Genomic DNA, 17075 nt, shown 5'->3' on the forward strand with positions numbered 1-17075 from the left:
TTGTCTGTCAAAATGAAGAAATCCTTATCAGTCTTTGGAAACATCAGAACAGTTCATCGCTCACATTTCTCATCAGTTTAACATTTAGCTTAACCTCCCCTGTTGTGTTTTAGGTCTTGGTGCTTTTGGATGTCACCCCAGACCAGTCCATGGTGGATGAAGGCGTTGCCAGAGAGGTCATCAACCGCATTCAGAAACTACGCAAGAAGGTGGGGCAATTATTTCAGGAGCACTACTCGCTGTGGAAACAAGAGTGACACCTAACACGCTACAACTGAATTTTGCAATCCAGTGCTTAATGAATATAATCTGACATAGTTGAAAGTGTTTGCCAATACATGTAATCAGGGCAGTGTCAGGGTGAGCTCAACATGCCACTGAGACAGTGTGAGGAGAGGTACTGGAAGACAAAATATCTTCCAAGGCTATTGTTTGCATGTTTAATGCATGACTGTTAAGCAAATTAAATTGAATATGAGAAGTATTTAGGGACATGACACAGTGGGATAGAAGGATTTACAAAAAATTCCCCCATAAAAGGAAAGAAAAACACAAAATGCTGATAGCTGGTTTCTATTTGAAGGACAACACTAACCTCCTGGCAGTAGAAATTCACAACAGATACAGTATATCCAGTAGAAACTAGAAGAGGTTTCGTTGTTTGATATCTTTAAATAATCCTATTTTTGTTGCCAGTCATATTGAGTATCCTTTTTACAGACCCTGCATTCGTATAGTTCGCTCATTATAGTAGTTCTGATTAATCTGTTAGTCAACCAGCCCTCAAAATTATGGATGTCCTGTTGTCCCAGGGACGATAAAAATAGCACCTGAGACACAAAGATTCGGTGTCTGGGACAGTAGAGAAACTTATCATTACAAGTGAAATTATTACATTTATGCATCATGGAAAATATATAATTTAAATTGTTAGGTGTTCAAATGACAAAAAACACTACATCACTTGAGCGCTTACACACACAAAATTAATCAAAGGGCTTTCTCAATACAAAGTACGCCAAATTTGAATTTCCGTACTTGCTAGTTTGGACTTGACACGTTGGAACTCAGAAGTACAAATGTCCAAGGACAGGAGGATGCAGTATGATCGTTCTGCAATTGGAACAACAGCGTACGTGCTGATAGCAGCAGCTCAGCTTCAACACACCTACCTGACTGTACTGTGATAAAAATAATCTTAACTCAAAGCTCTACTAACACTGTTTTTCTCACAAAAAAATAACCTCATTGACAGAGAGATGCAGTAAATTGTTATTCCATCTGTGATGTAGCTATAATAAAAATCCAAACTGTTATGTAGATTAATAAAAACAAAATGAAATTTAATATAGATAAAATATTAATAGATGATTATAATTAAGGGTACTATGAGATACGTTCAAAGTGTGTGTACATTTCCATCACCGTATACAAATCAGAAATACAAAAGGTTTGCATTTGCACTGCAGTGATGCATTTATTGATCAAACAGTTAGAAATAAACAAGAAACAGTAACTCAACCAATGACTAAAAGAATAATGAAAACTAATTGTGGCCAAACACCCAGGGCAATTTTTTTATTCAGATACAAGTGCAGGGAACAACTAGCAGAACTTCCATGGCGGAACAGAGTGAGTCAATGAAGTGATGCAAGTTACTGAAACAATGTTATTAAACTATATTTTTATGTAGAATGAAAAAAAAATAACGTCAGTTTGGGACAATGGTTGTTAAATCTGGGATAGTTGAAAGTAGAATTCAAGATGCGGGACGCTGAGGAAAAAAAAATATATATATAACTAAACTTTGATTTTGATTAATCAAGAGTAATCAATAATGAAACAAATTATTAGTTGCAATATCGACCCCCCCAGCATTAAATATTTTCTGTATTTTTGTTACATTTCTGTCCCTTTGATCACCCTCCTCCTCCCCCCTTCCCTCGTTATGTCCCATGCTAATTTGGTCGAGGCAGTTTTGAAATCTTTCCACTGCAGCGTCACAGTTAGAAGTTTCTCCATCATAAGGCAGGCTTAATGGAAGCTTAATTACAGTCTGGCCCCTTTCAGATTCTAATGTTAGAGCTTTGAAGTGGTCTGGGGAGTAAAGACGGATTAGCCAACAGCCCCTTGTTTTCACAAGCAACAAACAGTTTTTTCCATCCCCCTATAGCAATGGTGTGCACTGGCTCCCAGCCAGGCTAAATTCCTCCAGTTATTTCGAACTGAGATCTGTTAGGAATTTTCCACCCCGCGGATGGGAATTAATTTTTTAACAATTCTTTGACATGTTTGGTAGTAGTTTGTGGGTGTGCATGTGTGTCTTTTATCAGTGTTTGTGTTTTGTGTGTGAGCATATGCAGGATTGAGAAACAGGGGTCAACATTTCCTTCTTTTTTTTTTTTTCTCACAAGCTGGAGTTCTCTGTAGCTCTATCGTGTCGACGCACGCACGCACACACACACACACACATACTGTACTAGCCCCTTCAGGGTAGGGTCAGTACCTTGACTTGGCAGGAAAAGCCTATAAACCTTCCTCCATTGATTGACTGCTCCTCTGTATCTAGCTAACGTTATTCCTCTGCCCTTGAGCCACATACTGCATTGGGAGTGTGTGTGTGTGTGTGTGTGTGTGTGTGTGTGTGTGTGTGTGTTTGCAAGTGTACACGTGTGTACTACACAGCCATTATATGCATGTGTGTATGGCTGTGCACACGTGCACACGGCTGCACACTGCAGATTAGGATGAGATCAATGTGTTTGAATGTGTCAAGGTTAGAGGAGGCTGGCAGCACAATGCAATGCCAATGCTTTCATCCAATAAAAATCTTCCCTTGTTCCTTTCTGACTAATTTTTTTCCCTTGTACTGTCTGCTTTTTTGCTTTTTAATCCCTCTCTTCTTTTTTTATCCCTTCCTTCCTTCCTTCTTTCTTTTCTTCCTTCAGGTAATTGTTTCTTCCAGATTTCATTTTCTTATAAAAGAGGAAAAAGCATTGAAAATAATTGCTTGCGGCAAAATTGGGATTCCTTGCATCCTTGACAATCATTTTAATTGGATAACAGGTTTTTCTGAAGAAGTACAGCAGCACTTTTAGCATATTTACATGGCCAGTAATTCCAGTATTTTTTTTATTTATTTTTGAAGTAAAACAAACTCACTTAGTTTCTGGAAAAGGCTGCACTTGCTATTTGTTTACATATCTGCAAGTTGCCACTCAATCTCTTGTCCCTTAGGGCCATTTGGTGCCGTCAGATGAGATTACTGTGTATTACCGCAGCCAGCCAGAGGGGGAGTACTTGGCCTCTGTGATCCAGGCTCACACTGACTTCATCCTGGCTACAACTAAGGCTCCACTTTTGCCCTTCCCTGTCCCCAAGACTGCCAGCGTCATCATAGAAGAAAAGACTCAGGTAAGAAAGGATACCTGAGGACAAGCAAGATTATTGTTTGCTGTACTACTGTGTAGTAGAAGTTTGACAAGCAGCTTGTCATGTAGCACAGACTTTCCACATTTATAAAGCACGCTAGTTGCAGACAGTCTGTGTTGTCATAAGTGCGAGTGATTTTATACCAAAATGATCTTTTTAAATGATGAAGTTTACATTTCTTTATTGCTTCAAAGTTTTCACATTCTTCTTGTTACCACTCTGAATGAATTTGTGGGTTCATACAAGTTTGATTTTTAGTTTTAAGGACACTTTAGTAAAAATTATGAAAAGTCTGTCTCACTCACTCTCTTCTCTGTTTCCCTCTTTGATGCTCTTTATTTTCTTTGTTGTAGCTGAAGGGCTCAGACTTGGAGTTAACTATAGTAAAGGGATCTTCAGCTCCTCGGGCTCCTCTAAATGGACCAGCTTGCACCTACGTGAACCTCAGAGTGAAGGTCAACAACAAAGAACAAGGTAGAGCATGCAGGAGAATAAAAATTGATTGACTGATTGATTGAGGATGTCTGGCTTTCCAGCCTGAAATATTCCAACAAGAAAATGTAAAACTGTCAATAGAAGTTGCTCATAGGTTATTTTTGAATTTTGGTGTAAAGAAATCATCTGCTAATAGGTGAAATAATGAAATATGTTGAATGCCATGTTTTCTACAAAACTGAAAGTTCATGTAGCTTTTCATGTATAGAATGAGTTCCATCACCTCGTGTTATCCGTAATTAACTGTATGAACTGTTTGGCTCTGCAAGTAATCCTGTTTCTTGTTCAGAGGGGATGGTGCTGTTGGAGAACCCCAAAGGGGATAACTGTCTAGATGTGGACAAGCTGAAGAAAGTGTGCAGCAGCATCTTTGGAACCAATAACACCAAGCTCCAAATCTTCAATGGCGGGACTGGTGAGACCTCATTTGACAAGTCTGACAGAAATAAAAGCTCTTTCTGAACTATTTTGTGAGGCCAGTAAACCATTGTCACAGCAGACACCTCTGCCACGTTGTTACATGAGTGAATGTCGTTACCTTCTTGCAATTACCTCATAAAAACACAACTAGTAAGGGACATTTTTATAATGATTTGGGTAACTTATAAAACTCTTCCGTGTGTGTGTGTCTGTGTGCTTTCTGTGTACACATGCTTGTGTGCACGTTTGTGTGTTCATTACAGAGCTGACCAGTAAAACAGACCTCCAGGCTTTGAGTGGTAAAACGTTGTCGGTGACGTCAGGCTCCTCCTCCCCTGGGCCCGCCCCCACCACCGACACCCTCCTATGTCCTTATGTGAACCTTCTGCTCTGCAACGCACAGCCAGCTGGTGAGAGATGCAGGAACACACACATGATTATGCACAAATAATAAGTCACTTCCTAAAGTTAAGTTCAAGTATAACGCTGCCATTACTTAACTTTATTTATTATAATCAACACCTCCTCTGAAGTGACCAAAAACAACATTGAATTTGTCCTGCGAACAAGGTTAGTGTAGTCAAAACTATATTTTACTTAACACATATGGCATTATGGCCCCACATTTCTTTTTGTGTCATCCAGCTGGGTGTTCAAACTTGACATACTTATTACTGTCAATTTCTCAGCTGTTCTAAGTCCAAGTTATCAGAAGATAAGTAGCAGAAATAAACTATGAAAGCAGTGTAAACATGCAACAGCATCTCTGAGCCTTTGCAGCGATGTTTACCCTTTCCAGAGATCAATAATACAGTCACTGTTATTAGATTATGAAGATGTTTTAGCATCGGAGCTCGGAGATCTTAGCAATACCACTCCATAAAAATGCTGCGTTAGCATTAAAAGTTTGCTTAAGTATTAAGAACAAAAGTACTAACAGATAATGTAGAGTATCATAAGTAATAGCAGCCTATTCAGAGTGTTATATTATTGGATTATTATTATTATTATTATTATTATTATTATTTCTCAGTCTTTACTATGTAGCACGTAATGTTGTTGCTGATTGAGATGGAGCTTATTTTAAATACTGTATATAATGTTGGGTAGTTTAAACTTTTGTAAGTGCATCATTGGTTTATATATAAAATCAGAATCTGCACAGTAACTAGTAACTGCAGCTGTCAAATAAATGCAGTAGGATAAAAGCTATAATAGTTGCCTTTGAAATGTTCTGGCGTTGAAGTATAAAGTAAGCGAAGTACAAGTATGTCAAAACTGTTCTTAGGTACAACACTCAAGCAAATGTACTTTGTTATTTTCCACCACTGGAAAACCTCCAGCCCTCATTGTGTGTTGAATTCAGTGTTCATTGTGCAGCCTTATCCTTGAAGTCATTCACACCTAGCCTCTTTAACCTTGCCCTTCTTACTTTACATTCACTAATTGATCAGCCGGGTTTTGTCTCCTCACTTTTCCCATGGCTAGGCTAAAGCTTGTTCCCATACCTTCCCAGGTCAAAAATAGCCAAACCAACAAGCAAACCATTCCTTAATTTGTAGAGGAAGTAAAGTCTGTCTTCTTCAACACTCTTCCTATCTCCTCCAGAGTGCCAGACAGGAGAGGTGGGCACGCTCCTGCTGGTGAACCCAGTGGGACAGAATGGGCTTGACTACTCAGGCCTGCTGTCTGAAGCTGCCAAGGTTTTCGGCCTCCGCAGCAGACGGCTCAAACTCTACCTGGACCAGGACCTTACCCAGGGTAAGATGAAAAGATGGTGGATATCATACGGACTTTAGAAGAACTCTTAAACTGAGTTAAAGCCAATAATTCAGGGCAGATATACAGTGAGGAGAAAAAATCTGATAGTTTTTAGCTTCGTTATCTAAGAGGCCACTGATAAGAAAAGTAGTTTCCAGTGCAGGTTTGGAATTCAAGGAATTATGTTGTAATTCCTGGCGAAGAGAAAATGTCACATCTTAGCTAGTAAGTACCGGGGGATACATTAAAAAAAGACAGAGTCAGATCAGGTGTGAAAGCAGTATTTTATTTTATTTATTTTTTTATTTATTTTAACTTCAAGATATGTTAATGTTTATGCTTAAATGATTTGATTTGTTAACTTGTTTTCCATTTGAGTTAGCTTCACATCTCACAGTTTGTTTTAATTATATAAAGCAAAGAAAGCCAGGAGAGATTAAGTTTCTAACACAGGTTTTTTTCCCTTATTTAACCATCATTATTGATTAACCAAGGATAAGTCAGTGCGTGGGGTGAGATTATGGATATTTTTCATTAGAGTTTTCAACTGACAAAGAAAAATAAAAATAAAATTGTGTTCCTAGTAAATACAAAACATAAAATAAAATGTGACATTAATATATTGTCAAATACTATTAATCACTGATCAAATCGCTTTTAGTTTTTTATTCAGTCACCATGCGTTAGCGTGGTCCTTTTAGACTTCAGTTCTCTGTTTCTCGCAACATTGGTTACATTTAAAATTAATGGATTACTAGAGGAGGGTTAGATGTAATCTTATCTTCAGTACACAGATCGGTGAGTAAGTGGCTACAATACGGTGGCACAATTAGCATCCAAGAATATCCCTTTATAACAGGAGTTGCTGAGATCTTTATTTATTATCGTATTTGAATAAACCTAAATAACTTTGGAGTTTAGGGTTTTGGGTTGAAAATGTTTCTCCACTCATAGTTTCTCTTTATGTTTTTCAGAGCTGCCATCTGATGCATCTGTAAAATCTCTAGACACCAAAACTCTTTTTGTGAGAGTTCTTCCCACTACAGCAGAAGCATAGATCCTGAGAATGAGAAGCCATCTTTAAGATCTTGGCGTCAACCTTTGTCTCTGATACATCAAAGGTTCCCTGAATGAAGTTTTTTTACCTCTGAAGTCACAACAACCCCATTGATGTACAGTGGATTATGACAACACGATGTGCGTCATTTGTTTAGATGCTTTTTTTGGAGGGAAATCCTGATGCAAAGCAGGCTTGTCTGTCAAGTTCATCCCATAGAATCGCTATCAGCTATGTCTTGAAAATTCTTAAGACGCTTTCAGGCACAAATTAGCATGACCTAAGATTTTGATGTGTTACAAGCATTCCAAGATGCTCTAATTAATCATCGTATTTAGCCAGGATCTCTGTCGTTCTCCTCGATGCAGTTTCTTTCCCTTGTTCTCTTTACTTTATCACCAAATGTAAGTGACAATTTTTTTCAAGAAAGCACAATGTGTTAGAAAGCTATATTTATTCTGGACAGTGAAGGGATTTGTCGGTAAACTTTTTACATTCTTCTTTAGAAAATTGATGCACTTCAAGAACAGAATGGTTGTTCAAACACAACAGCTGAACAGACCAGCTGGATAGATGTGTGAAATGTGAAAGTGTGAAGTGGCCAGTCATGGAAACTGGAAATCTACCAGTGGAAGGAAAACCAGGCATCGAATTAACCAGAAAGAAATGCCAAAGGTTCGTGTTTCAGTAACGTTGAAATAAGGATTCCAGGGAAGAGTAACCTGTCTAGCTGTCAGTATTACCAATGGATGTTTTTTTTTTTTTTCTCTACTATGCTAGTGATAAAAATTATGCAAGCTACTTCCCTTTAGAGGTTTATTTGAGGTGAGCTTAGTCCAGAGTAATTATTGCAGTGGCTCATAATTGGGAAACCAATTTGGCCTATTGTGCTTACACACCATTTTGAATTTAACAGATAAACCTATTCTGCTCATTGCATTGGGAATCCTTTGACAATTGTAAAGGCATTTGAAAGGTGAAATGGATTTCTGGGCTGCTGTACCTCGGGGACAAAAGGGTTCTGTAATAAAAAAAAAAAAAGAGCAACAAATGGATAATGTACTATTATAAGTGACAAATGGAATAAATCAAAGGCGACTAAAAACCAACATGTATTTTTTTTTTCTTTCTGCTCATTCAAACCTCAGTTTGTCGAGGAGAGACTCGCTGTACACCGTGTCTGTGGGAGCCTGGAGTCGGACTTTTCTAACAACATGGAAAAATGTGTTTTGTCTTTGAACATTTTGACTGACTCGTGTTGCTTTCTTAAACAGCAAGATCAGCGAACAAAAGCAACAAAATGGATTAAAAATGCCTTCAGCAGCAATAAATGAATTTTTTAAGAATATTTTGATATTTTGGGAGCTACACTTATTTGCTTTCTTGCCTTGAGTCAGATGAGAAGATTGATACAGACGCTGTTCCTCTGACTAGTGATATTCCTCTGATTACATGTTGCAACACCAAAGCAGCATCTTAATGTCTGCTGCAATTATGATAAGTATGCTAAATGTTCATTGCTGTTAACCATCTGAATCGAAGTAACCTGGGGATTTTTTAATGTCAGCGCCACACTGTCTAGCCTGACAGTGAACTCTAGTTTCAGGTTTGAGCAAATGAAAAGCGAGAGTACTATCTCACATGTTCTGGTTACAGCTGACCCAGTAACTAGCTGTCCATGGAAAGATGTATTAATCTTCCACTGGGTCATCCTGCAATTTCCATTTATTATTTTAAAGATGCCTCAGTCCTAGTTTTGAGTTCTAGCAGCCAGTCAGTGCAGAAATTATTTACAATGAGAATTAAACTAAAAGAATGCCAGAAAAGTTTGACTGTAGACAAGAATACAGAGACATTGTCATTCATTTTAAAAACTTTAAAAGTTAATAAGGTCACTTGAGACTCCGTGTTGAACATTACATTGTTCTCTAATAATGTGGGTGACCTTGAGGTCCGGTTTGACTGTTGAGGATTTAAACATAGCGTCAGGCTGACTTGGCTTTCCAGGGGATTTTTGTAGGGTACTGACATCCACAGGCATGGTGTTAATCTGTGTCTGTGAAACCTGGTTCCCACTGGTCTGCAGCTTGCCTCTGCAGCCAATATAGTGAGTAGTCGTGTGTGTGTGTATGTGTGTGTGTGTGTTGATTAATAAAGGGGCCAGGAGGGAGAGCTGCTTGTTGACAGTTGAGGTAACTCTCAGTTGGGGGCGCTGCTGCAGAATCTCTCTTCTGGTGATCTTTACTACACCGTGATATAAATTTACTACTAATTTGCATCCAAATTAAACACATAAGTATACAATTAATCTTATACTAGCCTATTAATGTTCATAAACATTTGCTCACTGCAGGCTGCTCCACCATCAGCACCGGCACAGGAGAGTAAACAGCTTCTGCCCTCAAACATTGTAAAAGCACAGCAATTAACCATGAATACATCAGAGAAGTACCAGCTCATCTGTGTCTGTTTTATCAGGGCTTAAGTATATTACTCACAGATGTGAAAGAAGAACTCAAATCTTTAACTTTAGTTAAAACAAAGAATTAATATACTCCAAATGCATGTGAAAGTTCTGAATTCAAAAATTAGGTTTAAGTAGAAGCATAAACAGTAAAATGTACATTGATGTTAAAAGGTGAAGTGTGGTGACTCAGAGAGTTTAGTTTTGCACAAGGGTTGGCAATATTTATACAATTCTCTATCCTAGCATAATACACTAATTTTATATTATGGTAGTGACATACAATATACTGTAATACAGTAAAGTTTCTCAAAATTCTGTTAATAAAGTGTATATGTATAAATTAGCCAAGCAATAATGTCTGTTATTGGTTGATCCAGTGAACTGATTAAATGTCACATAAAGGTTCTTCAATTGAATTATATTTCAGGAATAGCTACCATGGTATAAATGATATGGCAAAATCTCACATTTTTTTATTGTCTCACAGTACACTTATGTATTTGGGATTTTCATGTTGCTTGACTAAAGAGGGAAAGGAAGGAAGGAAAGAGAGATGGATGGCAGGCAAGAATTTAAAAAAGGTGAAAAAAAAATAAAAGCGTTTATAGTTTTAGTAAATTCTCTAGAATTCTTAAGATGTATCTAACATACACTATAACTTTTAAAATATTTGATATTTTGGGGTATATATTTACCCAAATGCAGTATTTCCCCCTGGAAAGTAGTGTAAAGTGTAACCTTTTGTCTCCTGAAACACCTCAAAATGTCAGCAGTACATTATTTGACACTTAGTTACTTTCCACCTGTGAATTCCAGCATCTCCATCATCAGTGTCACTTCGGTGTAATGATTTTTATCCTCCCCCTCCCTGGGTGGAGCAGCATGCTGCTTTACTGGTTAAATATTAAGCACATATCTCTGTCTCATCCTCCTCTCATCCGTCTCGCCCCATCTGCTCCTGCTGCTCCATTTGTGCCTCTGCACACAGCCCCGGCCCGGGTAAGAGAGCAGGTCAGCGACCCATCTGCTGATCGACATCACAGAGTACAGTATGCAGCATGGGTGGAGTGAACATGACCACTGTCATCTAACTCTAATGATGGGCAACAAAACTCATTACAAAGTGATACAGTGAGCAGTGAACAAAAGGTTTTGCCATAGTGCAGAGTAAAGAGGTGTGTTTTCAAGGATATATAGGCCAATAAGGGCTGTTTCCAACCAACCCACCCTGGCAACACGTGTGTAGGCCTACTGCGTAATGGAAAAATCTAAATCTCTGCCAGTAAATCAATTTTCAGCGCCCTGCATGTTGCCCACTGCAGAATGACAGCAGCAAATACAACCTCAAACAAGAAAGCACACTAGGTAAGAGGATGAAAAAAGTAGGCATGTTTGTTATTTTGGCTGTAGAAGTTGTGTGACCTGAGAGGCCAAATGAGTGGAATTCACCTGACACCCAATGCCAGGGAGGTATAGCCATTTGAGGCCATTTTAATTCACAAAGATTGTACATTAGAGCTCAAAGACAGAATGTAGTGAACAGGGCTGGCTTGAAAACCTAAATCAAGAATGGGTTGTGAAAGAGAAGTTAATTATTTTTGCGCTGTTATTTATTGGGTCATTATTACTTCCTTTTTCCTTACTTGCCTTTTTCTCATTATACAAACTCTTTTGAATTGCAACAAATATTTTCTCATTTTCTTGATCCCAGTGCTGCTGCGATTCTTGGCTTATTGTCTACTAAACTGCAGAATGCCATATCCCCCTGTCTTTGCAAGGACAAGTTCATTTTCTCTTTTAATATTTTGTTAAGCCAGTTTGTCTACATTGCCGAGAACTGCCTGTATGAGCAGAGACCCACATAACATGACCTCTGTGCATTTCCTTATGACATATGTTGCCATGACTTCATAAATTAAATCCTGGCGATTACTGGATTCAACTAACTTAATGCCAAAAATCTTGTAGCACCTTGTACTACACACTAGAGACTGACCAATAAATTGAGCAGACCAATACTAGAGTACTGCAGATATATTGGTGTCGACATACAGGATGTTAGGTAATAAATAAGAAAATTAGTGGGTTACAGAAATGCCAAAAGATGTGTTCGAGGGTCCTTTTTTTTATTTTTTAGAGACAGTGCTGCCAAAATTTACAACATTGTAAAATGTCCTGCTCAGTACATATTGTAGACACAATTCTAAAAATAAGGGATCCTTCGGAAAATGTGTATATATATGTTTATATGAAACAAATGAAATATGGCCAAAATATCCATTGCTAGGATTTTGGAAATATTTCCCCAACGCACCAGAAACTCTGGTGCACTGGATTTTTCATAAAATATTTTTTTTTCAGTTTAGTCTTCATTTATGTTGCATTTTCGAAAAGCTGCTTCAAAGCCTTGTCCACAGTCCAGGAATAACATTCTCTTATGGAAAATACTGAATCATTATTATTGTTTTTTGTTGGCCTAAAATATGTCAGAATTGGTCAACTGAGAATTTAAAAAAATACTGGAACCAGGCTATAAAAGACAAAGGTTACCAAAACTGCTAAATTTCATACATGACCTCTGAGTCCTCAGTGATAACTGCAGCCTTGAATATACTGTAATCATTTTTTTAGAGGGTAAAATATCAATATTGGTGTTTCTGTCTCAAATATTAAGTATCATTCAGGCTGTGCTACACAACACTTAAACGTTTTGACAGGTTCATTTATCTTGTTTTAATCTTACTTTCATTTTTGAGCATGTTGATGTTTGTCTTTTGAACAACACCAGCTGCAATGTTTTCTTCTCCTTGGTGTTTAATATAAATGTTGCATTATGGAGACATGTCTCCTCCGGCAGCCATCTCTATTTGCTTTAAGAAACAGACTCACATCTAATGAAAGGAGTTTAACATACTCATTTAGCAGCAAAATGAATATTTTTCAGTCCACTGTGATGGCAGAATCTCTGAGGCACCTGGAAATGTCTTCAAAACTGCGGTAAGTGTTGTTTATGAAGTTTGTCTTGGAGTTTATCAGATGCATAATAGCTAGCTAACAATGTAATTAACGTTACTTGTCGAGCTAGCGTTAACGGTTAATCACAACACAATAGTCTCACATCGTTAAAACGATGTTTACACAACAAACTGAGGCAAACTGTAGGTAAGTAAGGGAGTGACTGTTATTAGGGGCCTGATGAGGACATATGGTGAACTGATAAGGTTGGGCCTCGAGGCAAAAAGTAGGAATTCACTAGAATCAAACAGCAAGTTAATGTTTATATACGTTAGTTAGCTTAACGTTTTATCTTGGCTAGGCTAACTATGCTGTCTTAAAGTTAGGAAACTGTTGTTTGAAACTCAAAGTAGAGAGGTAGTGGATGACAAAACTACCAAAGCTTAATTACCCCTCCGTTTAATCAGTTTAGACTTTATAAATCTAGAAGAATGTCAGTTGTATATTATGAGGATGTAAAAGGCATTGCAACTCACTTTAGCTATTGTTTGTCTCAATTATACTGAAGTCATGATTTAACCTTCCTTTAATTACAAAACCGGTTAGACCCCTCTCTGAATTTAACACAAGCAGGCAAGCTACAATAAACCCTCACATTTGATTCAGATATTATTGCACAATAACTGGGCTCCTGGTTCAGTTTGGTGCAGCTGTGCGCCAAAAGTCACCGCGGTGCGCAAAGTGACGGGACGTGCGTCGTGACTGGACGGCGGAGCACCACGTCCCTGCTAGTTACAGCACAAGCTCCATTTCCAACACGTTAACTCCTGATCTTCTAAATGCGGCAACTATCTTCACCCTGAAGCGCCTGCTCCTCCTCCTCCTCCTCCTCTTCTTCTTCCTCCTCTGCCTCCTGGAACAGCAGAAACAGGTATGACACGCATCCGATTTGGAAAATATCACCCACATATCCAGTTAGTTAGTGGAGGTGGTGGTGGGAGATAATTCTTAGCGTTCTAGCTTTTGCATTCCCTCTTTAGTTTGTCCATGTCGCGTGGTTGTTAGGAGACCGCTGTCAGATGAAGAGTCGGTGATAACGGGAGATGCCCTGGCATCCGTAGTGAGATGCGTCGGCAGGAATGACACACTGTTGCTACCCAGTCTGTCTGCTGTCGTTGCCACAGAGACTTGCATTCTGCCGCAGGTATGCAGCGGTACAGATTGGGACGGATGCAACCAATTAGTTTCTTATTCCCCACTTCTATTTTTGCGGATGTATCCTGCAAATGCAACGTCTTCTGTCTTCATGTTATACAGTTTGAGGACATAATGATTGGTTCATGATATAACAGGGCGACTCATTTTTAAAAAATTTTTTTGTTCTTTTTACTTTGCCCTGCCAACAGCATTGTACAACTCAAAGTAGTACAACTGAAGATGAAGTCAACGATATAGTGGAGGTTTACTTGTTTCTCAGGCTGCCATTACTTTATTTTATTTATATGATTACTATACTCTAAAGCCGAAGTGATTTGAGTTATATAGTAAGTTTATGATAATTGTTGAAGGCTTTCAGATGATAGACAACTTCACACCACTGAGTGTAATATAGCCTGGTTTGAGCCTCTCATGTATTGTCATTTCATTCAAGTTACAAAGCTAAGGATCCGATTAACAGAAAAATATCTTTGAATAAATGAGAGGGTTTTTTAATAACACGTACCACTCTTTTGAATGTATTTCCAGAATCGTCTGGGCTCTACTGCATGATGGAAAAGATAGGTGAGGGAATCCCATGAACAATCTGACTTGTTTTAAACAAACCAATTGCAGTATATAACCACATCACATTTTCAGTTTTTAAACCAATTATTGTGAAGTGAAAACAAAGGTGGACACTGCAGCTGTATCCTTAACAATCTGCTGAAAACAACTGTGAAGCCTTGCAGAGTTATTTCCTACCTTTACCTACCGTACTTACTGTAATTACACACACATGCACATTCAAAATGCCCTGGCTGATTATGATGATCACTTCAGGTGTCTTCACTTTTGATTTCACTTCCAAATATGTGGCTTAGATTACTGGGTTGCCCACAAGAGTGATGGCCAAAACCATGAAAACAAGACCCAGTTTGTTGAATTTCCATCTAAGCTAACATTAAATATATAAAGGTCTGAGTTTGAAAGGCAAAATGCCATCTCCATAAATCTACCTCATAAACAGTAGCTCCTCTGGTACTGTGTGAATGAATAATGCATACATAATTACATTGTTTGCTTTTGCAAAGTAGTAAGAGCTGACATCTTAGTGTGTGTGTGTGTGTGTTTGGGCGTGTGAAATCTAAGTGGGCTGGGGAAATTGTTGCATGCTGGACAGCGCTGAGGGGGCAAACACCTTGGCAACAATTATGAATGTCTTATAGAGGTAGAGTGGTTGAACGAATCTGTTTGCAGAAATGTGGCCAAAACAGAGCAAACTCGAAAGCAATGGACAATCAATTCACCATTTTGGTAAATCTTGAAAACAACAACAACAAAAAGCCCATTTAATTATGTTTGCACATAAAATACTTGATTATTTAATGAAATCATGAATTCTAATGAGCCATTTAAGACCGTTAATTACTGCTGCACATTCAGTGTTCCTTCAGTCTGTCATTTGCATATCATGGCACAGTGTTTGAATCAATTTAACCATGACAAATTCTCACTGCAACAATCAAAAACAGTACTGCAGGCGTGCGTTATGGTCCTCACAGAATCTCTGGACAGATGGATGAAAAATCAGTGTCTGATTATATTCCTTGAGTTGTTTCTTTCTGTTTTGTCTTCTGTCTCCTCTCCTCCTTCCATCTTGCTCAGTAGCTTGATTGAATGCACATGGTCCATGGTGTTATCCCAGGGTGATAAATGGGATTGTCATTTTGGCTGTCCAAATGTGCTAATTAAAAACTTGAGATCAGAGTTGTTTCATATCTGTCACTTCGAAAAAAATGTTAGTGTTCGATTTTATACTAGTAACTTATGCACTGTCAGTTTCCTCTTTGAAACTCATCTTTATAGCATTGGATAGGCAATTTAAATTGTTTACACTGAGGAGTCTTCTGTCTTTCTTTCTTTCTTTGTTAAATTGAACAATAATTTAGGCCTTCTTCAATTGGATTTGTGTCAATATTGTGGCCACGGTTTTCACACATACAGCTATGCAGTCTTAATTGGGTAAATGCAGGAAGTCTCCTGTCTATGTCTCGTTAAACATTGTCATAGTTCCAAAACTTGAGGGGTACATATGTAAAATGCTCCCTGAAAGTCAAAAACTGAGGCTTCAGCCTGCTCTGAGCGCTTTGTTTGCAATTTTACCTCTATGTCCTCGACGTGATGACGTCAGATTGTTCACTCATGCCAACAAACAGCCGTCCGTCCCATAGCCTCTATTGCTAAGGTTGTTGCTAAGGTTGTTCCATGGGTTGTTTGTGTTGTCCACTCGCATATTTTGGATCAGATAACGGCTCAAACATGTATATTTGACAAGTTTCCATTTTGAGCAAAGAATGAGGAAAAAAGTGAAATCCTACTGCCACTGTTTATTTAGTGCTGAAGGGCAACTTCTGGAAGCTGGTCAGTCTGAATAAAATGGACTTGTCGGGAGACAGGAGCCAAAACGGTCTGTTTTAGACAGAGGCTGAACTGAGGGGCTGCATAAAGGGTCAGTTTAAGATAAATAAAGAGTTTTTGAACTGTAAATCATGCAAAGATATTCCAATAGAGCCCCAAAATATAAATATAGACCTGGAAATGTGCATTATATGTCCCCCTTAAAGAACAACTACTATGTGTTTTTTTCATCATTTAGATGTTGGCAGCTCTGCTACTAAAATATTTGGCTGTTCGACCTATAAACTGACTGCTGTTATGCTAAAAGCCATCCAGAAAGACTGATAGTGCTGCTTGCCAACAGTGCCCTTCAAATAGCTACTTTGGTGCAGTGTGTTTAATTGTGCCAATTGCAGCTACCAGATTGCACTATACCCTCAAATAAGAAATTACATTTTTTATTAGCCAACATTTTATTATGTAGTTCAGCTTTATGCTACTGTTTACCTTATTATGTAAGGAATATGTAATTATGCCATGCTGTGTCAACTTGCCTGATTTCTGAGTCTTGGCAAAAGTGGACATTCAGCACTTGCAGTTAGATAATCTAGACTCCAGGGTAAACCGCACATTAGAAGGCTTACAGTGGGCTGTTTGTATTGGGAGCATTCAGGTCAAGCCATTTGCTCAACAAAGCCTTCAGTGAGACTAAAGGGACTTGCAGCATTTCATTTTCAAGGAATTATGCATTACACCAATGTAAGTGACAAACTTTTGGATAACTAACTTGTAATACTTTAGTTCATATATTACTTTTGTTTGCTCTCTTTTATACCCTTAGGGTCATATGTTTCTGTTTCTCTTTTATACATGCATTGTTTTTAGGATTTT

The 17075-nt window shown here is 38.2% G+C and overlaps 2 protein-coding genes across 9 annotated transcripts in view; both read left to right on the forward strand.

The window, feature by feature from the left end:
- Positions 1-8274, forward strand: part of iars1 (isoleucyl-tRNA synthetase 1) — a 60299-nt gene extending 52025 nt beyond the window's left edge. The window contains exons 28-34 of the mRNA XM_044348538.1: positions 114-209; positions 3238-3414; positions 3786-3906; positions 4217-4342; positions 4611-4757; positions 5956-6108; positions 7083-8274. Coding sequence (XP_044204473.1) covers positions 114-209; positions 3238-3414; positions 3786-3906; positions 4217-4342; positions 4611-4757; positions 5956-6108; positions 7083-7165 — 903 coding nt within the window. The 3' untranslated portion in view covers positions 7166-8274. The remainder of the gene's footprint in view (positions 1-113; positions 210-3237; positions 3415-3785; positions 3907-4216; positions 4343-4610; positions 4758-5955; positions 6109-7082) is intronic.
- Positions 8275-12038: 3764 nt separating this feature from the next.
- Positions 12039-17075, forward strand: part of atp2b2 (ATPase plasma membrane Ca2+ transporting 2) — a 152576-nt gene continuing 147539 nt past the window's right edge. For 3 of the 8 annotated variants that reach the window (XM_044348948.1, XM_044348950.1, XM_044348951.1), the window contains exon 1: positions 12041-12629. The gene's annotated coding sequence lies outside the window, so the exon portion shown is untranslated. The other 5 variants (XM_044348954.1, XM_044348952.1, XM_044348949.1 and 2 more) reach the window with 4 other exon arrangements.

This window comes from Thunnus albacares, chromosome 4 (assembly GCF_914725855.1).
Source record: "Thunnus albacares chromosome 4, fThuAlb1.1, whole genome shotgun sequence".
Lineage (NCBI taxonomy): Eukaryota > Metazoa > Chordata > Actinopteri > Scombriformes > Scombridae > Thunnus > Thunnus albacares.